We start from the raw sequence: 15,252 nt of genomic DNA on the forward strand, positions 1-15,252 counted from the left end.
TTGCAGGTTCCTTTATCCAATTGGTTAATAAAAATAAATCAAATGTTTATACTGTACAAATAATAGCCTGTGGACAAATAACATAATTCCTGTCCTTGAGAATCTCATTCATAATACCAAGCTGGGAAGACAGAGCTGGCATAGCATATGATCAGAGACTAACATGGCTGGTATGGCAATGTACAAGTGTTAGGGGAAGCACAGAGGAAGATGCATTTAATTTTCTTCAATAATGGAGGAATGGGGAAGACCTCAGGGAGAATGTGACATTTAAGTTGGGTCTTGAAGTAGGAATAGTAGGAAGGAGGGATAGGCATGCTAGTTGAAGGGGACATCATGCCTATGGCATAAAGTGTGACAGTGGAGAGCACGTATGGGAAAAAGTAGTTGCCTCCTGCCCAGGGACTGCTGGTGTGTGGTTTGGGTTTGGGAACAGTCCAGTTGGAGGAGTTAGCCTAGGGTTATACAGTTAAGAGCATTAATTGCCAGATAGAGGAATTTGCACTCTACTCTGTGGGCAGTGAGTACTCATTGTAAGTTTTTAATGATGGGATCAGATCCTTTTTTCTTTCTTTTTCTTTAATTTATTTTTTGCTTTTCAAAGATCAGATCCTTTTTAATTTTGATATTCAAATTTTGGTTCTCCATTGTAAATGTTTACTACCCAAAATATGATTTGTCTAAAGTAGGAGATTGAATTTTTCTTTTCCTGAAATATACAATTTATGATTCAGGTTTAGACATCTGTGCCACTTGTCATGAACACGCTACCTGCAAACAAAGAGACGGGAAGAAGATGTGTATTTGCAAGTATGGATTTGTGGGCAACGGGAGGATTAAATGTGTCGGTAAGTTAATTGAAAACTTGAACCAAGAAATAAGATTCTCTAGTGTTAAGGAGTTGAATGTCCTTGGGTGGGGAACATTGTTATTTTGTTCACAAGTTTTTATTACAAGAACTTTCGTCAATTATAATAAGTCTTTGTTTTAGTGTTTGGACATATCCTTTCTCTAGCGTTTCCAAGGAAATATCCCTCATGTTAGAGGTCATTGAACTTGAATCTCTGGAAACTCTCTGACCGAACAAATTTGAAATCTGTTTCAAATCTTGAGTTTAACTTAACAACACCAGTGAATATTGCCTTCATTAATTTCTCTGGTTCTTTTGGTATAAAACTATTTATATTCGTACCATGAGAAAAAACAAAACACAAGTGCTTGTTAGACTTTTAGGCTACTTGATGAAATACTGTTGCTTTGAGTCTTATGTCTACTAGAATCCATCCTCCATTTTTTTTGTAGTTAAGAGCTTTTGGATGACTTAAAAAAAACCAAAAGACCTTCAGGTTAGAAACATCAGATTATTTTTTGCCTCATGGCATCCACCATGACACAATCCAGTTTCAGGCCCAATTCAGAGAGAGGGAGAGTTTCACAGCAACTTCATGAGTAATGTAATGTAACCAGTTTCCTCCCAGCAGCTTTCTTACCTGCAGTAAAAATATTGACAGTTTCGCCTTGAGATTGTGGATTGACAGTGTATACAACTTTGTTGTGATATCTTTGTTTGTTTGTGTTTTCCTCCCTTAAAAAACCCCAACAACTCAGTTTTGAATTCAAAACGTCACATTCTACTTCACAGACATAAGCTTTCACACACCACTGGCAATTCCTGCAGGCGGGAGTTGTGCCTTCTTTGACTCCCCTCTCTCTAGGATTTTGCCCATGAGAATTGTGGTTGTAGCCGTCCTGCAGCCTGAGGTTCCTAAGGGAATTTCTCCTCCCCCGTCCTCCCCCACCACTTCTAGCAGGGCCTTGGAAACAAAGTTAGAGTTGAGGAGCATGGATTATCCTTTTCTGCTCCCTGCCCTAATGAGGGCCTCCTCCCAGGAAAGCTTCCTGCCCTCTTGATTGCTCTGTGACTTCTGAACAACAGAAACTTCTCCTAATGGAAGTAGAGGGCTTTATTAATTTATGTGGTTTTTGCCCCCAAACACTAGACACTGCATATGCCGGTACTTGGTCCACTGAAACTGTACCACACGTTACAGGTGAGGTTATGCCTGTGCCAGATGTTGAGAACATGGTATTAAGCCAAGGGACCTAAGAGTTCCACGGTTTCCTACATGTCCCTTCTGGTGAAGTCTGCAGGGGAGCTATGCCTCAGAAACAATGGCAGGGATGGCAAAGGACGGGATATCCCAGGTGATGGGCCACTGGACTGTGTCTGAAACCTGCATGCACTGGACACTTGGCCATGGCTCCAAGGCCCCTTCTGTCTCTCTAAATGCTCCTGCAGATTTTACCACAGACAGTTTTCACCACGAATTGTGCTCCAGGTTCAATTAAATTTTAACACAGGTAATGCCAAAAAAAATGGGGGGGGGAAAAACAACACCAGATTTTTTTTTTTTTTGAGTTAGCAGGAATTGAATGCAATTGTGAGAGGCAATGGAATTGCTTCAAGGGAATCACTGCTGTAATAAAACGAACAAACAGAAAAAGTCCGGTTCATAAGTTGATGATCTCCCTCCTGCCATCCCCCTACCCCCCCAAAATAGCTGGAACGATCACCTCTAAAAGGGTGCATAAGAAATTGGTTGCAGGCGTTTCCTCTGATGGTAGAGGCTAGGGCAGAGTTGGCACACTTTGGCCTGAGGGCCAGATTTGGCTGCTCCCTGTTTTGTAAATAGAGTTTTATTAGGACACAGCATTGTTCATTTGTTTACCTGTTGTCTATGGCTGCTTTCAGGCTCCAAAAGCATGGCTGAGCAGTTGTAACCAGGGACTTATGACTCGCCCTTTACAGCAAAAGTTTGCTGACGCCTCAGCGAGAGGACAGAGATGGGAGGGAGATTTACTTTCACTTTGTATCTCTGTCAAACTATTGAATTAAAAATACTTAGGGCAGGCTTTTGTGGACTCATCAAGCACCCCATATTCCAGCTCCACCTCCCCGGTGACTAATATCTTCACATGGGTCATTGATGATTAGCAGGAGCTGTTCCTGCCACAGTATTAGCCCTGCTCCCGGATGAGGCTTACGCACTAATTCCATTGTGTTTCCTGGTAACTCAGAAGTCACAAATTTTCCAGTTAATCACTGATGTAAAATCATCCTACTCAGGCTTTCATGAAAAAGCAAGAAGAATGGCTGAGCTGGAAAAGTGGGATGCTGCCAGATTTGTTTCCCCAGGCCTATGACACGACCTTTTTAAGTATGGAAAAGTTCAAAATGAATCCCCTTCTCCCATTCTTCCAGTAAGACAGATTGCCAGGTCGAGATGTCGGATTTCAGTCGTGGTTTCATACACCCCTAGTGCATGATGACGAGGGGCCCATGTCCTGTAGTCTGAGAAGCATAGTAACAGGAAAAGAGGCCAGGGAAACATTAACATTGTCACAGAATATCGATCCCCAAATCCATAGCACAGGAGAACAGCATGGGGTGCTGAACATGGAATGGACTGATAGCCCTTCCTCTGTGTTGTCTCAATGTATCAACAGATAAAAATGAGTGCCAGTTTGGGGCCACCGTGGTCTGTGGGAACCACACATCTTGCCACAACACGCCTGGAGGCTTTTATTGCATTTGCCTAGAAGGATATCGAGCCACGAACAACAACAAGACATTCATTCCCAATGATGGCACTTTTTGCACAGGTACTCACAAAGGGGGCTGCAGGGATGGCAGCTTGGTGATGGCAGGACGGTATGTGGGGTGTGGAAGACGGAGAGGGCAGGGCTGGGGCAGGGTGTGGTGCAAGGGAGGGACTCTTCCCGTAAGAATATCTATGAGGGAGATTTGGACATGGACTGAGTATGAGTTAATATTAGGGAGTTATTGTTAATTTTGTTTGATGAGATACTAGTATTGTGGTATTTGGGATAATATTCTTATTTTGGGAGATACATGCTAAAGTATCTAGGGATGTTATTATGAAGCATCAGGAACCATCTAGTGTCATTATATCTGTAAGGTACTTTATTTTTTTTCTGTAAGGTACTTTAAATGGCAAAATGTGAACAATTGTTGAATCTTGAGGGGTAGGTTCTTGGGGTGATTCTGGTATATACCGGTTCTGTGCACACTGCCCACTAAGGGCCCAGGGGGTGTGCGCCATGATGTGGGCTCCTGGGACATCAGAGTGCTGGTCCTATTAGGGACGTGGGCTCACCTCCCACGGGAATATGCTGAGTGAGGTGCAACTTTTCGGACCTCAGTAGCTTTAATGGTCAAATTTCTGGCCATGTGTTGGTTGAACACAAAACCCTTCAAATTTTCAGCGGCCCCTGTATTATCTGGACTCTACTTACAGCATGTCTTGATAATACGAGTTCTTTGATTTTCTAAGAAAATCTTTGAACAGTAATAAAGAGGAAAGGCAGGGAAAGACTGCTGCCTCTAAGATGGTTTTGCATAGGCTTCATGACTCTGCTTAAAAGCTCTGTGATATTTAAAGGTTGTCGGGGAAAAGAAAGAGAGAGGAGAACATGGTTTATCTTTTTATCTATCAAGAACTACAGATTCTGATGTTCTGATTCATTCTGTCTCTTGACCTGTACAGATCCCTCAAAGGGTATATTTGATTTATTCTTGGTGTAAAGGGACACATTCCCTTAGAGAAGACATTTTATAATATCTTGTTTTACGTAGCAAAGTTACTTGCTACATGATTGCAGAAGTGCAGTGTTGCAGAATTAAATGAGGTGCATTTTTTTTTTAAAAGATAGTAATTTGAAAAAACCTTAGAAGATGATGACCTGGTGTTCAGTTCATTCAATACACAGTTTTCATGCTCTTCAGACAGCTAATTTCAGAACAAAGTGTTAGTGAGATGGGAAAGCAAAAGGCACAGTATTACTAGAATTCAGAATCCACAGGGGTACTTATTTTGGAAGTGGTCAAGGGGTTGGGGAGCTTTCCTGAGGACCTGATACCTGAAATTATGTTTTTAAGGCTGTGGGGGTTTGCCAGGAAAAACTTTTATAACTATCTATCACTGTAGTTCCCAAGGATGCATGCTACTTTTTAAAAGATAGGACAAATAATAAGAAGAAAGAAATATTTTATGCAAGGGTTAGGTAGATGTGAGCCTAATAAGACCCCATCTTCCTGGAACAAAATCCTGACCTAGACTCTGCTTTTATTCTACTTCTTATAAGTATTTGATGACCTTTCCTTTAGAGAGAGAGAGAGAGAGAGAGAGAGAGAGAGAGAGAGAGAGAGAGAGAGAGGAGATAATTCACATATCGTAAAATTCACCCTTTTAAAGTGTACATTTCGTGCTTTTTAGTATATTCATGGAGTTGTGCATTAGTCACCACTACCTAATTTTATAACATTCCTCCCCTCAAAGAAGCCCCGTATCCATTGGCAGTCATTCCTGTGACTTTTCCTTTTGGGGTCTCCAGTTATCATTCCATAAAAGTTGATGGATGACTTTTCTTGATAATACTGAGTTTCTTTCAGAATCATGGTTGCCACAGAAACGTCAGTGGACTTTAGCTGGGGCAGAGGCTTAGCAAGTTAGCCAGTGTTTGCCTGGAACCACAGGATGTGAATCATAGTTCTTGAATTATGAGGAATCCTGAACCAGGGGATTCTGGGACCATGTATTTTGCAGAGTTCAAGTAAAGTTCAGGGGCTGGCCTCTTTGGATGTCACCAAGGATAGTCGAGGCATAAGTGTAAGGGTTCTAGCTCTGGACAACCTGCAGATGTTCTGGCCCCCAGGGCTGCCCCTCAGTGACTCCTGGGGATCCTGGAAATGTTGCCATGAGCCACAGTACAGAGCTGGAGTCTCTGTGGCACTTCCAGTGAGAGAGTGGTTTGACTTAGATGGGCCGAGAGTAAGTGGAGGGAAATGAGACTGATGTGGGAATAAGGCCTGGGGTTGTCATCTCCCAACCAACATGACTCCAGATAGGCATGGTTCTAGTAAGAGCTGCTGCAAATTGCAGAATTCCTTTTTTATGACTCTGAATTCTCCAAGTCTTGGGAATCCATCTTGACTCTGATGGCAGAAGCAATCTTTTTTTCATAAGCTTGTTTCCTGCAGGATCAGGGCCTGGTGCCATTTCTTCTAGAGAAATGTAATGGTATTTCAGCCTTGGCTGAGAAATGGGGAAAAAGGGGGAATAAAGAAGAGAGTGAATGCTTGGCATTCATCCAGGAGTTCCTGGAATCTCCTGCCCAAACCTGTACCCCACAGGTCTATCTATGGTGAGGTAAACACCTTCGTTTCTAGACATAAATCCATGCCGCTTCCAAGACCAGTGTAGTCTGTTGGTTTCTCTCCTAAGTCAGGAGCCTTATTCTCCACGTGAACTGTTGCCCACAAGCTTCTCAGCTGCCCGGCTGTTTCAGGTCCTACAGCTGCCTGCTGTGGCCTCTTGGCAAACGCAGGGCCCCACCCAGATTCTGCGTGCTGTACGTGGGGTATTGCTCAATAGGACTGCAGCTGTCCTAACATTTCTCCCAGTGTTCTCTCCAAGCAGAACTTTGTTCCCCAAACCCCAATCCTTTGTTTTAGCTGGATTTATTCCTGCAGAGTCATGTTTTAGCACTCTTGAAAGAAGGAATAAGCAAGGAAAGACAAAGCCAAGGAAAAGTACCCTGGTGGAGGGGGTTACTGCTCTCTGCTGCGCAGAGCAGCGCTCATAACCATTGATTCCTTATCTCCTTTCCCTGTGGAATCCCCCTGATTCCTGCTGTGGTGGGTGAGGAATTCAGGACCCTGCTACCTTGTTTCCCCGAAAATAAGACCTAACCGGAAAATAAGCCCTAGCATGATTTTTCAGGATGACATCCCCTGAACATAAGCCCTAATGTGTCTTTTGGAGCAAACCTTAATATAAGACCCAGTCTTATTATCGGGGAAACTTGGTACTGCCTCAGCTCTTAGAAAGGAGAGGTTAAAGATTCTGAATTAAAAGATGGTTAAACCAGAGCTCTGCCCCCCAACTGCCAGCTCTGCCCCCCAACCGCCACAGGCCTTGATGAAGGCACCATTGCTCACTCTTTGGGAGTGAGGGGGCACGCCTGACATCCCCCTGCAGGTTAACACCTCCCAAGACTTTGCTCTTGCCTCTCACTTGCTCAAGCCCCAGCTTATGGATATCCCAGGTTCTTTCTTCCCAAGGTCCTGTTGAGTGTATCAAAATACTCTTATGCACACAGAGTTCTTTTTTACTCTACTAATTTAAAGTTTTGGGAGGAGTAAGAAAGACAGGAGCTGAGCTTAAGTTGATCTTTGAACTACCTATAAAGTAGACTTTCCTAAACAAACTATCAATATTTACAAGATTGTGAAGGAAATGATTAGTTCTTTTGAGTTCAGGCTCTTTGCTCATCTCCGAGCATGAACTTGAACATGGTTCTCAATCTATTCAGCTACTGCTTTAGCAAAAGTTATGGGTGAAAAAGGAGGGAGTTGTTACCCTAGGATGGAGCTGTGGAAATAGAGTAGGGGTGAATGGGTCATGTAGTTTTGAGGTATGTAATGATCCATGATTGTTCTTCCCAAAAGGACACAGAACAATAAGGCAATATATTTCCCTATGAGAAGGAAAATAGCTTTGTTTTTTTCCACTTACTATAAAAAAGAACATATACTCATGTAGAAAAGTTAAGCAATTATGGAAAAGTATAAAGGAAAAAGAAAAAACATCACCTAATATGAACCCAGAGGCAACCATGCTTAATATTTTGGTAAATCCCTTGTAAGACGCCTCTGTGCATATGTACTGTAGCCATAATTTTATATTAATAGCGTGTATATGGTGTTCCACAGTCCAGTATTTCACTTCTATAAACGGTATTATTTTCTCCATATCAAACTCCATGAAGTAAGAGAAGACAAAATGTACTTCCCTCACAACACGTGATCTTTCATTTCGACAAACATAAATATATAACCCAAGAGAAATGAAAATCTATGTCCACAAAAGACTTGCCCATGCATGTGCCTGAGCACAAACTGGAAATAGCACGCATGTCCATGAACAGGAGGATGGATAAACAAATGGTGGTAGATTCCTATATTAGTCAGTGATAAAGAGGAATGATCAACTGATACAGAGGAATCTCAAAACCATTATGTTGAGCAAAAGATGCCAAACATAAAAATGTGCATTATAAAAGATTCCATCTCTATGAAGTACATGCAAAACTAATTAATAGTGCTAGAAATAAAAAGGTGGTTGCTTCTTGATGGCATGGGGGTTGACCAGAGATATGAGGAAACTTCCTGGGTGATGGAAATATTCTGCCTTGATTAGAATGTTGGCTACATGGTTGTATGAGATTTTTAAAACTCAGGACCTGAACACTTAAAATCAGTACGTTTTATTTTATGTAAATTACAATGCACTTAAAAAATAAAAGAGGTAGTTATACGATACCTTTTAAGTTAACTACAGAAATTCATTATTTGAATGTACTGTGTTACTTAACTGATTTTTCCCCCAATTGTGATTGTTTCTCTTTTCTTTCTCCCCCGCCCCACCCCACTATTATAAGAAATGTTATAGTGGACATTCTTGTACTTACAGCCTTACAAATAATTATCTCCGTGTTATAAATTCTGGGCTAACATGTCTTGAGGACCTACAGTCTGCCAGGCACTGTGCTAAGTGCTTTCCACATGTTTTATTTAATCCCCACAAAAACCCTACTGCAATTAGCTTCATGTTGTAGACGTGGTTTAGAAAGGTTAAGGAACAGACATTAGTACCTCTAGTAAGAGGCAGACTCAGTTCTCAAACCTGGGTCTTTTTGATGTTCAAACTCATGCTATTAGTTGAAATGGCTAAATATAGAACATTAGGGCCCTAGACCAGGTCAGAGTGTCCTGCTCAGTTTTGCTTCTTCCTAGCAAGAAATTGTTCTGGCTGTGGATGAAGTCAAATAATCCCCTATATACGAGGTGTGATCGAAAAATACAGTGAATGTTAAATTTAAAAAAAATTATTACAGTAAAAGACACATTGTCATTAATCCCTCTCAAAATACTCCCCCTCGCTTCAAACACACATATCCCATCATTCTTGCCACTTTCTGAAGCAGTTCTGGAAGTCCTCTTTTGTGAGTGTCTTTACTTCATCCTCCATTGTGACAACATTCCGTGTCACAAATCACTTCTGGTACGGCAATTTCTGTCAAATGAAAACATCATGGTGTGTCCTCACCCACCTTATTCATCGGATCTGGCACCATGCAACTTCTGGCTCTTCCCCAAAGTCAAAATGACCATGAAAGGAAAATGTTTTGAATCGATTCAGGACATCGAGACAACTATGATAGTGCAATTAAAAACACTCACAAAAGAGGACTTCCAGAACTGCTTCAGAAAGTGGCGGGAATGATGGAATAAGTGTGTTTGAAGTGAGGGGGAATATTTTGAGGGGAATTAATGGCAATGTGTCTTTTACTGTAATAATTTTTTTTTTAATTTAAATATTCACTGTATTTTTTGAGCACACCTCATAGAATAAAACACAAGGAATATTCCTCCTTGATTAGTTACATTTGTTAAGAAGGTTGCCTGGAACATTTTTTCCTTCACAGGCAAACATTTTAAACCTGGTAGACCCCATGGAATTTACTATGTGAAGTTGTTCTGAGTTGCTTAACATGCTTATCTAGCCAAGATTCTAGAATAGATTAGAAAAGCAATGGTTTGTGAGCATAAGAGGTAGCAGGGGATTAAAAGTCGAAATCATGTTGTACTAATCTCAGTGATACATGGTAGATATAATCTAGACTTCATTAAGGCAGTTGATGATACCTTTGCCAATCTCTGTGGATGGGGAATTATTGATTGGATGCTAGCACGATGGGATTGTAGTGGGAGAGGCAGTGTGACATAGTGGTTAAGAATATGGTCTCTGGAGCCAGATACCTGCTTCAATCCTGGCTTCTCACTACTTACCTGACTTCAGTCCAGTTAATCACTTTGTGCTTCAGTTACTGCATCTGTAAAATGGGGATAATAACAGCATCTGCCACACGTGGTTATTGTGAGGATTAAATAAAATGGAAATAATCAGTAATAAATAATGAAGTGTTTAGAACATTGCCTGGCACGTGCAAGATGACATGCAGGAATTATCAACAATCATTACAACAATTATTATTATTAGGTTGTTGAATGACTATACCTAAATTATATGACTATTATATGACTAGATTAATGACTATAGTGACTCATATAGAGCTGATTGTTATCTAGAAACTCCAACTCTTTTCTACACCACATTTTTGCCTTATAGTTATTTGTATTGCTTCTTTTTATTTTATTTTATTTTTATTATTATTATTTTTAAAGATTTTATTGGGGAAGGAGAACAGGACTTTATTGGGGAACAGTGTGTACTTCCAGGACTTTTTTCCAAGTCAAGTTGTTGTCCTTTCAATCTTAGTTGTGGAGGATGCCATTCAGCTTCAAGTTGTTGTCCTTTCAATCTTAGTTGTGGAAGGTGCCATTCAGCTTCAAGTTGTTGTCCTTTCAATCTTAGTTGTGGAGGGTGCCATTCAGCTTCAAGTTGTTGTCCTTTCAGTCTTAGTTGTGGAGGGCGCAGCTCAGCTCCAGGTCCAGCTGCCATTGCTAGTTGCAGGGGCACAGCCCACCATCCCTCGCGGGACTCAAGGAATTGAACTGGCAACCTTGTGGTTGAGAGTCCACTGGCCCATGTGGGAATCGAACCGGGAGCCTTCGGAGTTAGGAGCATGGAGCTCTAACCGCCTGAGCCACCGGGCTGGCCCCTGTATTGCTTCTTTTTAGAACTCTACTGAAAAAAATGACTGATTCCCATTTATTATCTTTTGAGGAGTTTGGTGTATATGGTAGACAGGCTGAAAAATGATTTATCTGTGAAAGCTATACATACACATTTTACAAACTCCTCAATGGAATAAAAAATCTTGATAAACTAAAATGATGAATCAAACATATGTTGTATTCTGCAGTGTTGACATCATCTCCAAAGTTTGTACTAGATTGAGATTGAAGTTATTTTAAGAATCCTTTCTTAACAATTGTCAAAAGCCATGATTCTGTTTTTCAATAATTGTTTAACTCTTAAATTTTACTGGTTTCATTTATCAACACTTTTTGTTGTGTTTTATTACATCTTCTTCCCCTTTCTTGACATTATTCATTTTCATGTTTGTCACTGGCTTCAGTATATTCTCAAAATCTTTTTCAGAAAAGAAATGTCAGTGGTATAATTCCTGAGATCATTTCTGTTCTAAAAGGTCATTTCTTTGTTTAAATATAGCACAATGTTTTACTGTCTTATCCTTAGAATGCTGTAAATAACACTCACTGCTATCTAGTATTTAGTGTTTCAGACAAGAAGTCCTAGGTCAGATGGGTTCTCTTTTTCTCATAGAGTACCATTACCTTCTCTCAGGAGGTTTATAATTTTTCCCTATTCCATGAAACTCAGATTGACTTTCAGTTTTCAACATTCGTGCCTGTCTGTTGTAAAGGCTATTTGGATTTGAATACATAAGCTGAGACATTTTTTTTTCTTTTGATATTACTTCTTACACATTTACTCCCTTCTCATAAACAGTTCCTTTTAAATGAATAATGATGGTTACCAAGGGGATGGGGCTGGGGGATGGGTGAAAAGGAAAAAAGGAATACAGAATAGTATAAAAAGTATAATGTAAAAAAAAGTAAATGGATATTAAATATTTTGGATCGGTTCTCTTATCACTTTTTTGTTCTATATTCATCCTGTCTCACATAATTACTGTTTCTATGTGTGTTTGGAGAATTCCTCAAGTTGGAATTTGCAAGTTTATTTTTCACTGTTGATTGACCTATTATTCAGTGACTTTTGAGTTTTTATTTTTGGCATTCATATTTTGTTTTTAAGCCACTAACTTGGGGGTAGGGGGAGTAAAGTTATATAGTGATAGATAATCAAGACACTCTTGACATATAAAGAGATGCAGACGTCCAAAGGAGATTAACAAGATTCTGTATTTAAAAAAAAAAAAAAAGAGGGGACTTTCTGAGAAAACAATGAGGCCTTGTTAATTAAAAACAATTCATTGTTTCTCACAATTTCATGACTAGGTGGTTTAGTCACTGTGTGGACACATTAAGCTGGTGGCTGTGTTGGGCTGGTCTGGGCTGGTAGGTAAAAGAAGGGCTCTCTCTCTCTCTCACAGGTCTAGGGCCTGATGCTGACTGTCAGCTAGGGCATCTTAGTTCTCCATGTGGCCTCTCTCTTCACATGGTGTCTCATCTTTTAGGGCCTCTCTCCCAAGTACAATAGCCTGGATATTCTCATAGCATGGCCACTGGATTCCAAGAGAGGGAAGGAGGAAGCAGCCAGGTGTCTTCAAGGTTAGGCCCAGAGCAGGCACAGTGTTACTTCTGCCCCATTCTATTGGCCAAAGCAAGTCCCAAGGCCTGCCCCAGAGGAGGGGAAGTGGATTCCACTGTTGATGAGAGGAGTGGCATGCAAGAAAGGGAGAGGAAGAATTGTTGCTAGCCATCTTTGACGACAGTCTCCCCTAAGAGTTCCCCAAAGTTTGCTGCGCTGAAGGTGTAGGTTGATCAGAATTGGTAGCCTGTGTGGGCTCCTTCAGCAATTGAATGAATTACTGATTCCCAAACCACTGTGTCCAAGACCAAAAAAACAAACAAAAAGAGTATAGTGAATTTCCATAAAATTATATTAAACACATTTAAAAGCATTCTGAGATTGTCTTCCTTCTTTTATGAAATTATGGTATTCGTAGTTTCTTGGGGGAAAAAAGTATTTACCTGGTAAAATAGAATATTGGCCAACTTCCAAAATTACTGGTTTTTGAAATCCCAGAGTCTGGGCACAACCAGATTTACTTAGTTAATCTGCTTCCTTTCCGCTGCCCCCCTGATGGTTCTTGCACAAGTCCTGGTAAAAGTCCTATTTCGCTTAAGGTACTTTTTTCTCCAAGTGAAATTGGTGTGTGTGTGGCTCTGATGGAATTCCTGAAGTTTTTAGTTGTGTTCATTAAGCCAGGTTGATGGGGGTGGAGTGGGGGGCAGAGCACAGTTAACTGGCCGAGAGCTTCCTTCTCCAGCCTCTAAATTACTGTGTGTTTTGTTTACCCCTGTACCTGCTACGTCTCATAATCCTCAGTCAAGGAAAAGTCTGCCAAGAAGCATGTCTTGTCTTTCTTGAAGCCTGTTTTATTAGCCCTTGTAATCTTGGTAAAATTAGTGAGACCCTTCTGAATTATCCCCTTACTACGTGTCTTACTAATCTATGCTCTTTTATTATTATTATTAGTTTCAGGTGTACAAAGCAATGTAATAGACATTTACACCCCTCTCTCTGCTCATTTTTGAGAGCATTTTTCACTCTGGTCTAAATGGTTTTGTATTTGGAGTTCTTCTTCAGATATTTTTTTATGAGGTTGAGGCCATCCTTATTTTACAGTAATTGAATTTTTTAACATACTTTTTGGGGTTTGTTTTGTTTGGTGTCAGAGTTGGTGATGGTTGTTGGTTTTCATGAGTCGTATTTATTGAGCACCTTTTAGTGCCTATGATGTGAAGGACGTATGAGAAGAACCCTTAAGGAGGAAAATAAAATACATGATACAGTTACAAACAAATGCATCCATTTGTAAGTGTAGATTGAGAATGTGAGAAATGGCTGTCACAATGTCACCCCCACACACTTTTCTTTTTTCTGTTTTTCTCTTCCTCTTGTATTTGGGATGGGTCTCAAGACATAGATGAGTGTGAGGTTTCCGGCCTGTGCAGGCAAGGAGGGCGGTGTGTGAACACTCATGGAAGCTTTGAATGCTACTGTATGGATGGATACTTGCCAAAGAGTGGGCCTGAGCCTTTCCACCCAACCAGAGACGCCACATCATGCACAGGTGGGTTTCTGCCAAGGAAGGCAACCTGGGAAGGTGAGTTTCTGTTGGTGGTGACTTTCTCCTGCTCTGAGCTTGTGTCTGTGGGTCTGTGTTGGGGATGTGAGTGGAGATTATCTACCGGTATCTGTTCCTTTGCACATTTATACAACCTATGAAATAAAGTAAACAGCATAACTAAGATAGAAGGGGCTACATTAAAAAGCTAAAATTGGTAAGCTTCAGGGATTTTTAGCAGTTCATAAATATCCTGATATTAACTATTATGTTAGCTAGTAAACACAGCTGATCTGGTAAGGACCAGCATCTCAAAGGTGACCCTGAACATTATAAAAGCATATATATTTTAAAGTATTTTGCAATTACAATTTTTCACTTTATTGGGCTAGGCTTCTCTTTTGGTAGTATGAGTTAGTGAGGGTTGATTGCCAAATTCTTTCAGCTTTGTGCTCTTACCTGTGGGAGGTCAGAAGATTGAATAGAGATAAGCATTGGAAATGTGCCCAGAAGTCATGTGGAAATGAACTAGCCTATTTAAAATATGGCTGGCGTATGTGTGGTGGGGTAGGAGGTGGGGTGGAAGGGAAATGGGATAGGGGTAGAGATTATGAATTTTAAAAATTCACCTTTACATAGTAATGCATTTGACATTAATTTGTTTTCAGAAATAGACTGTGGTACCCCTCCTGAGGTCCCAGATGGCTATATCATAGGCAATTATACCTCTAGGCTTGGCAGCCAGGTTCGTTATGCTTGCAAAGAAGGATTTTTCAGTGACCCGGAAGATACAGTTTCAAGGTGCACAGCCATGGGCACATGGGAATCTCCAAAATTAAGCTGCCAAGGTGAGTTTTCCAAAGGTTCAGTTTCACAGCTTATGATATGTTGAGATTATTTTCATATTTCTCTCTTAAATATTTCTTTTTGGGGTAGTGAGTTAATTAAATAAGTCTAGTAAACTCCTTTTGTTTTTAAGAGGTTTTCCGTTGATTCTCTTGGTATTTTCAGGAATAATATCTTATCATTTGCAAATAATGATAATTCCAGTTTTTATTTGTCTATATTTCTAAAAGTTATGTTTTTCTTTTGTTTGATCACTTGACTAATGTTTTCAGAACAAAAATTTAAATAATAATGTTGATTTTGAATATTCTTTTTTTATTCCTAATTTTCAAGGCAGTGGTTTTAGTGTTTCGTTATTCATGCATGATCTTGGCTTTTTGATGTTGTGTGTATCTACTTATATTCTTATGTACACTCAGATAGCAAGCACTATGTTCCCAGTGCTATTCTAAGCACTATATATGTATATACATATATAAATGTATATACATTCTAAGAAAGGAAAAAACTGTATTA

At 40.2% G+C, this 15,252-nt stretch overlaps 1 protein-coding gene across 5 annotated transcripts in view; it reads left to right on the plus strand.

Annotated features, from left to right (window-relative positions):
- Positions 1-15,252, plus strand: part of SUSD1 (sushi domain containing 1) — a 114,710-nt gene that overhangs the window by 10,498 nt on the left and 88,960 nt on the right. For 4 of the 5 annotated variants that reach the window (XM_074330829.2, XM_074330831.2, XM_088793561.1 and 1 more), the window contains exons 2-5: positions 735-848; positions 3,508-3,663; positions 13,744-13,929; positions 14,559-14,738. In XM_074330829.2, the coding sequence (XP_074186930.2) occupies positions 735-848; positions 3,508-3,663; positions 13,744-13,929; positions 14,559-14,738 (636 nt within the window). The remainder of the gene's footprint in view (positions 1-734; positions 849-3,507; positions 3,664-13,743; positions 13,930-14,558; positions 14,739-15,252) is intronic. The other variant, XM_074330830.2, reaches the window with a different exon arrangement.

This window comes from Rhinolophus sinicus, chromosome 16 (genome assembly GCF_057876585.1).
Source record: "Rhinolophus sinicus isolate RSI-liver-muscle chromosome 16, RSI-T2T, whole genome shotgun sequence".
NCBI lineage: Eukaryota > Metazoa > Chordata > Mammalia > Chiroptera > Rhinolophidae > Rhinolophus > Rhinolophus sinicus.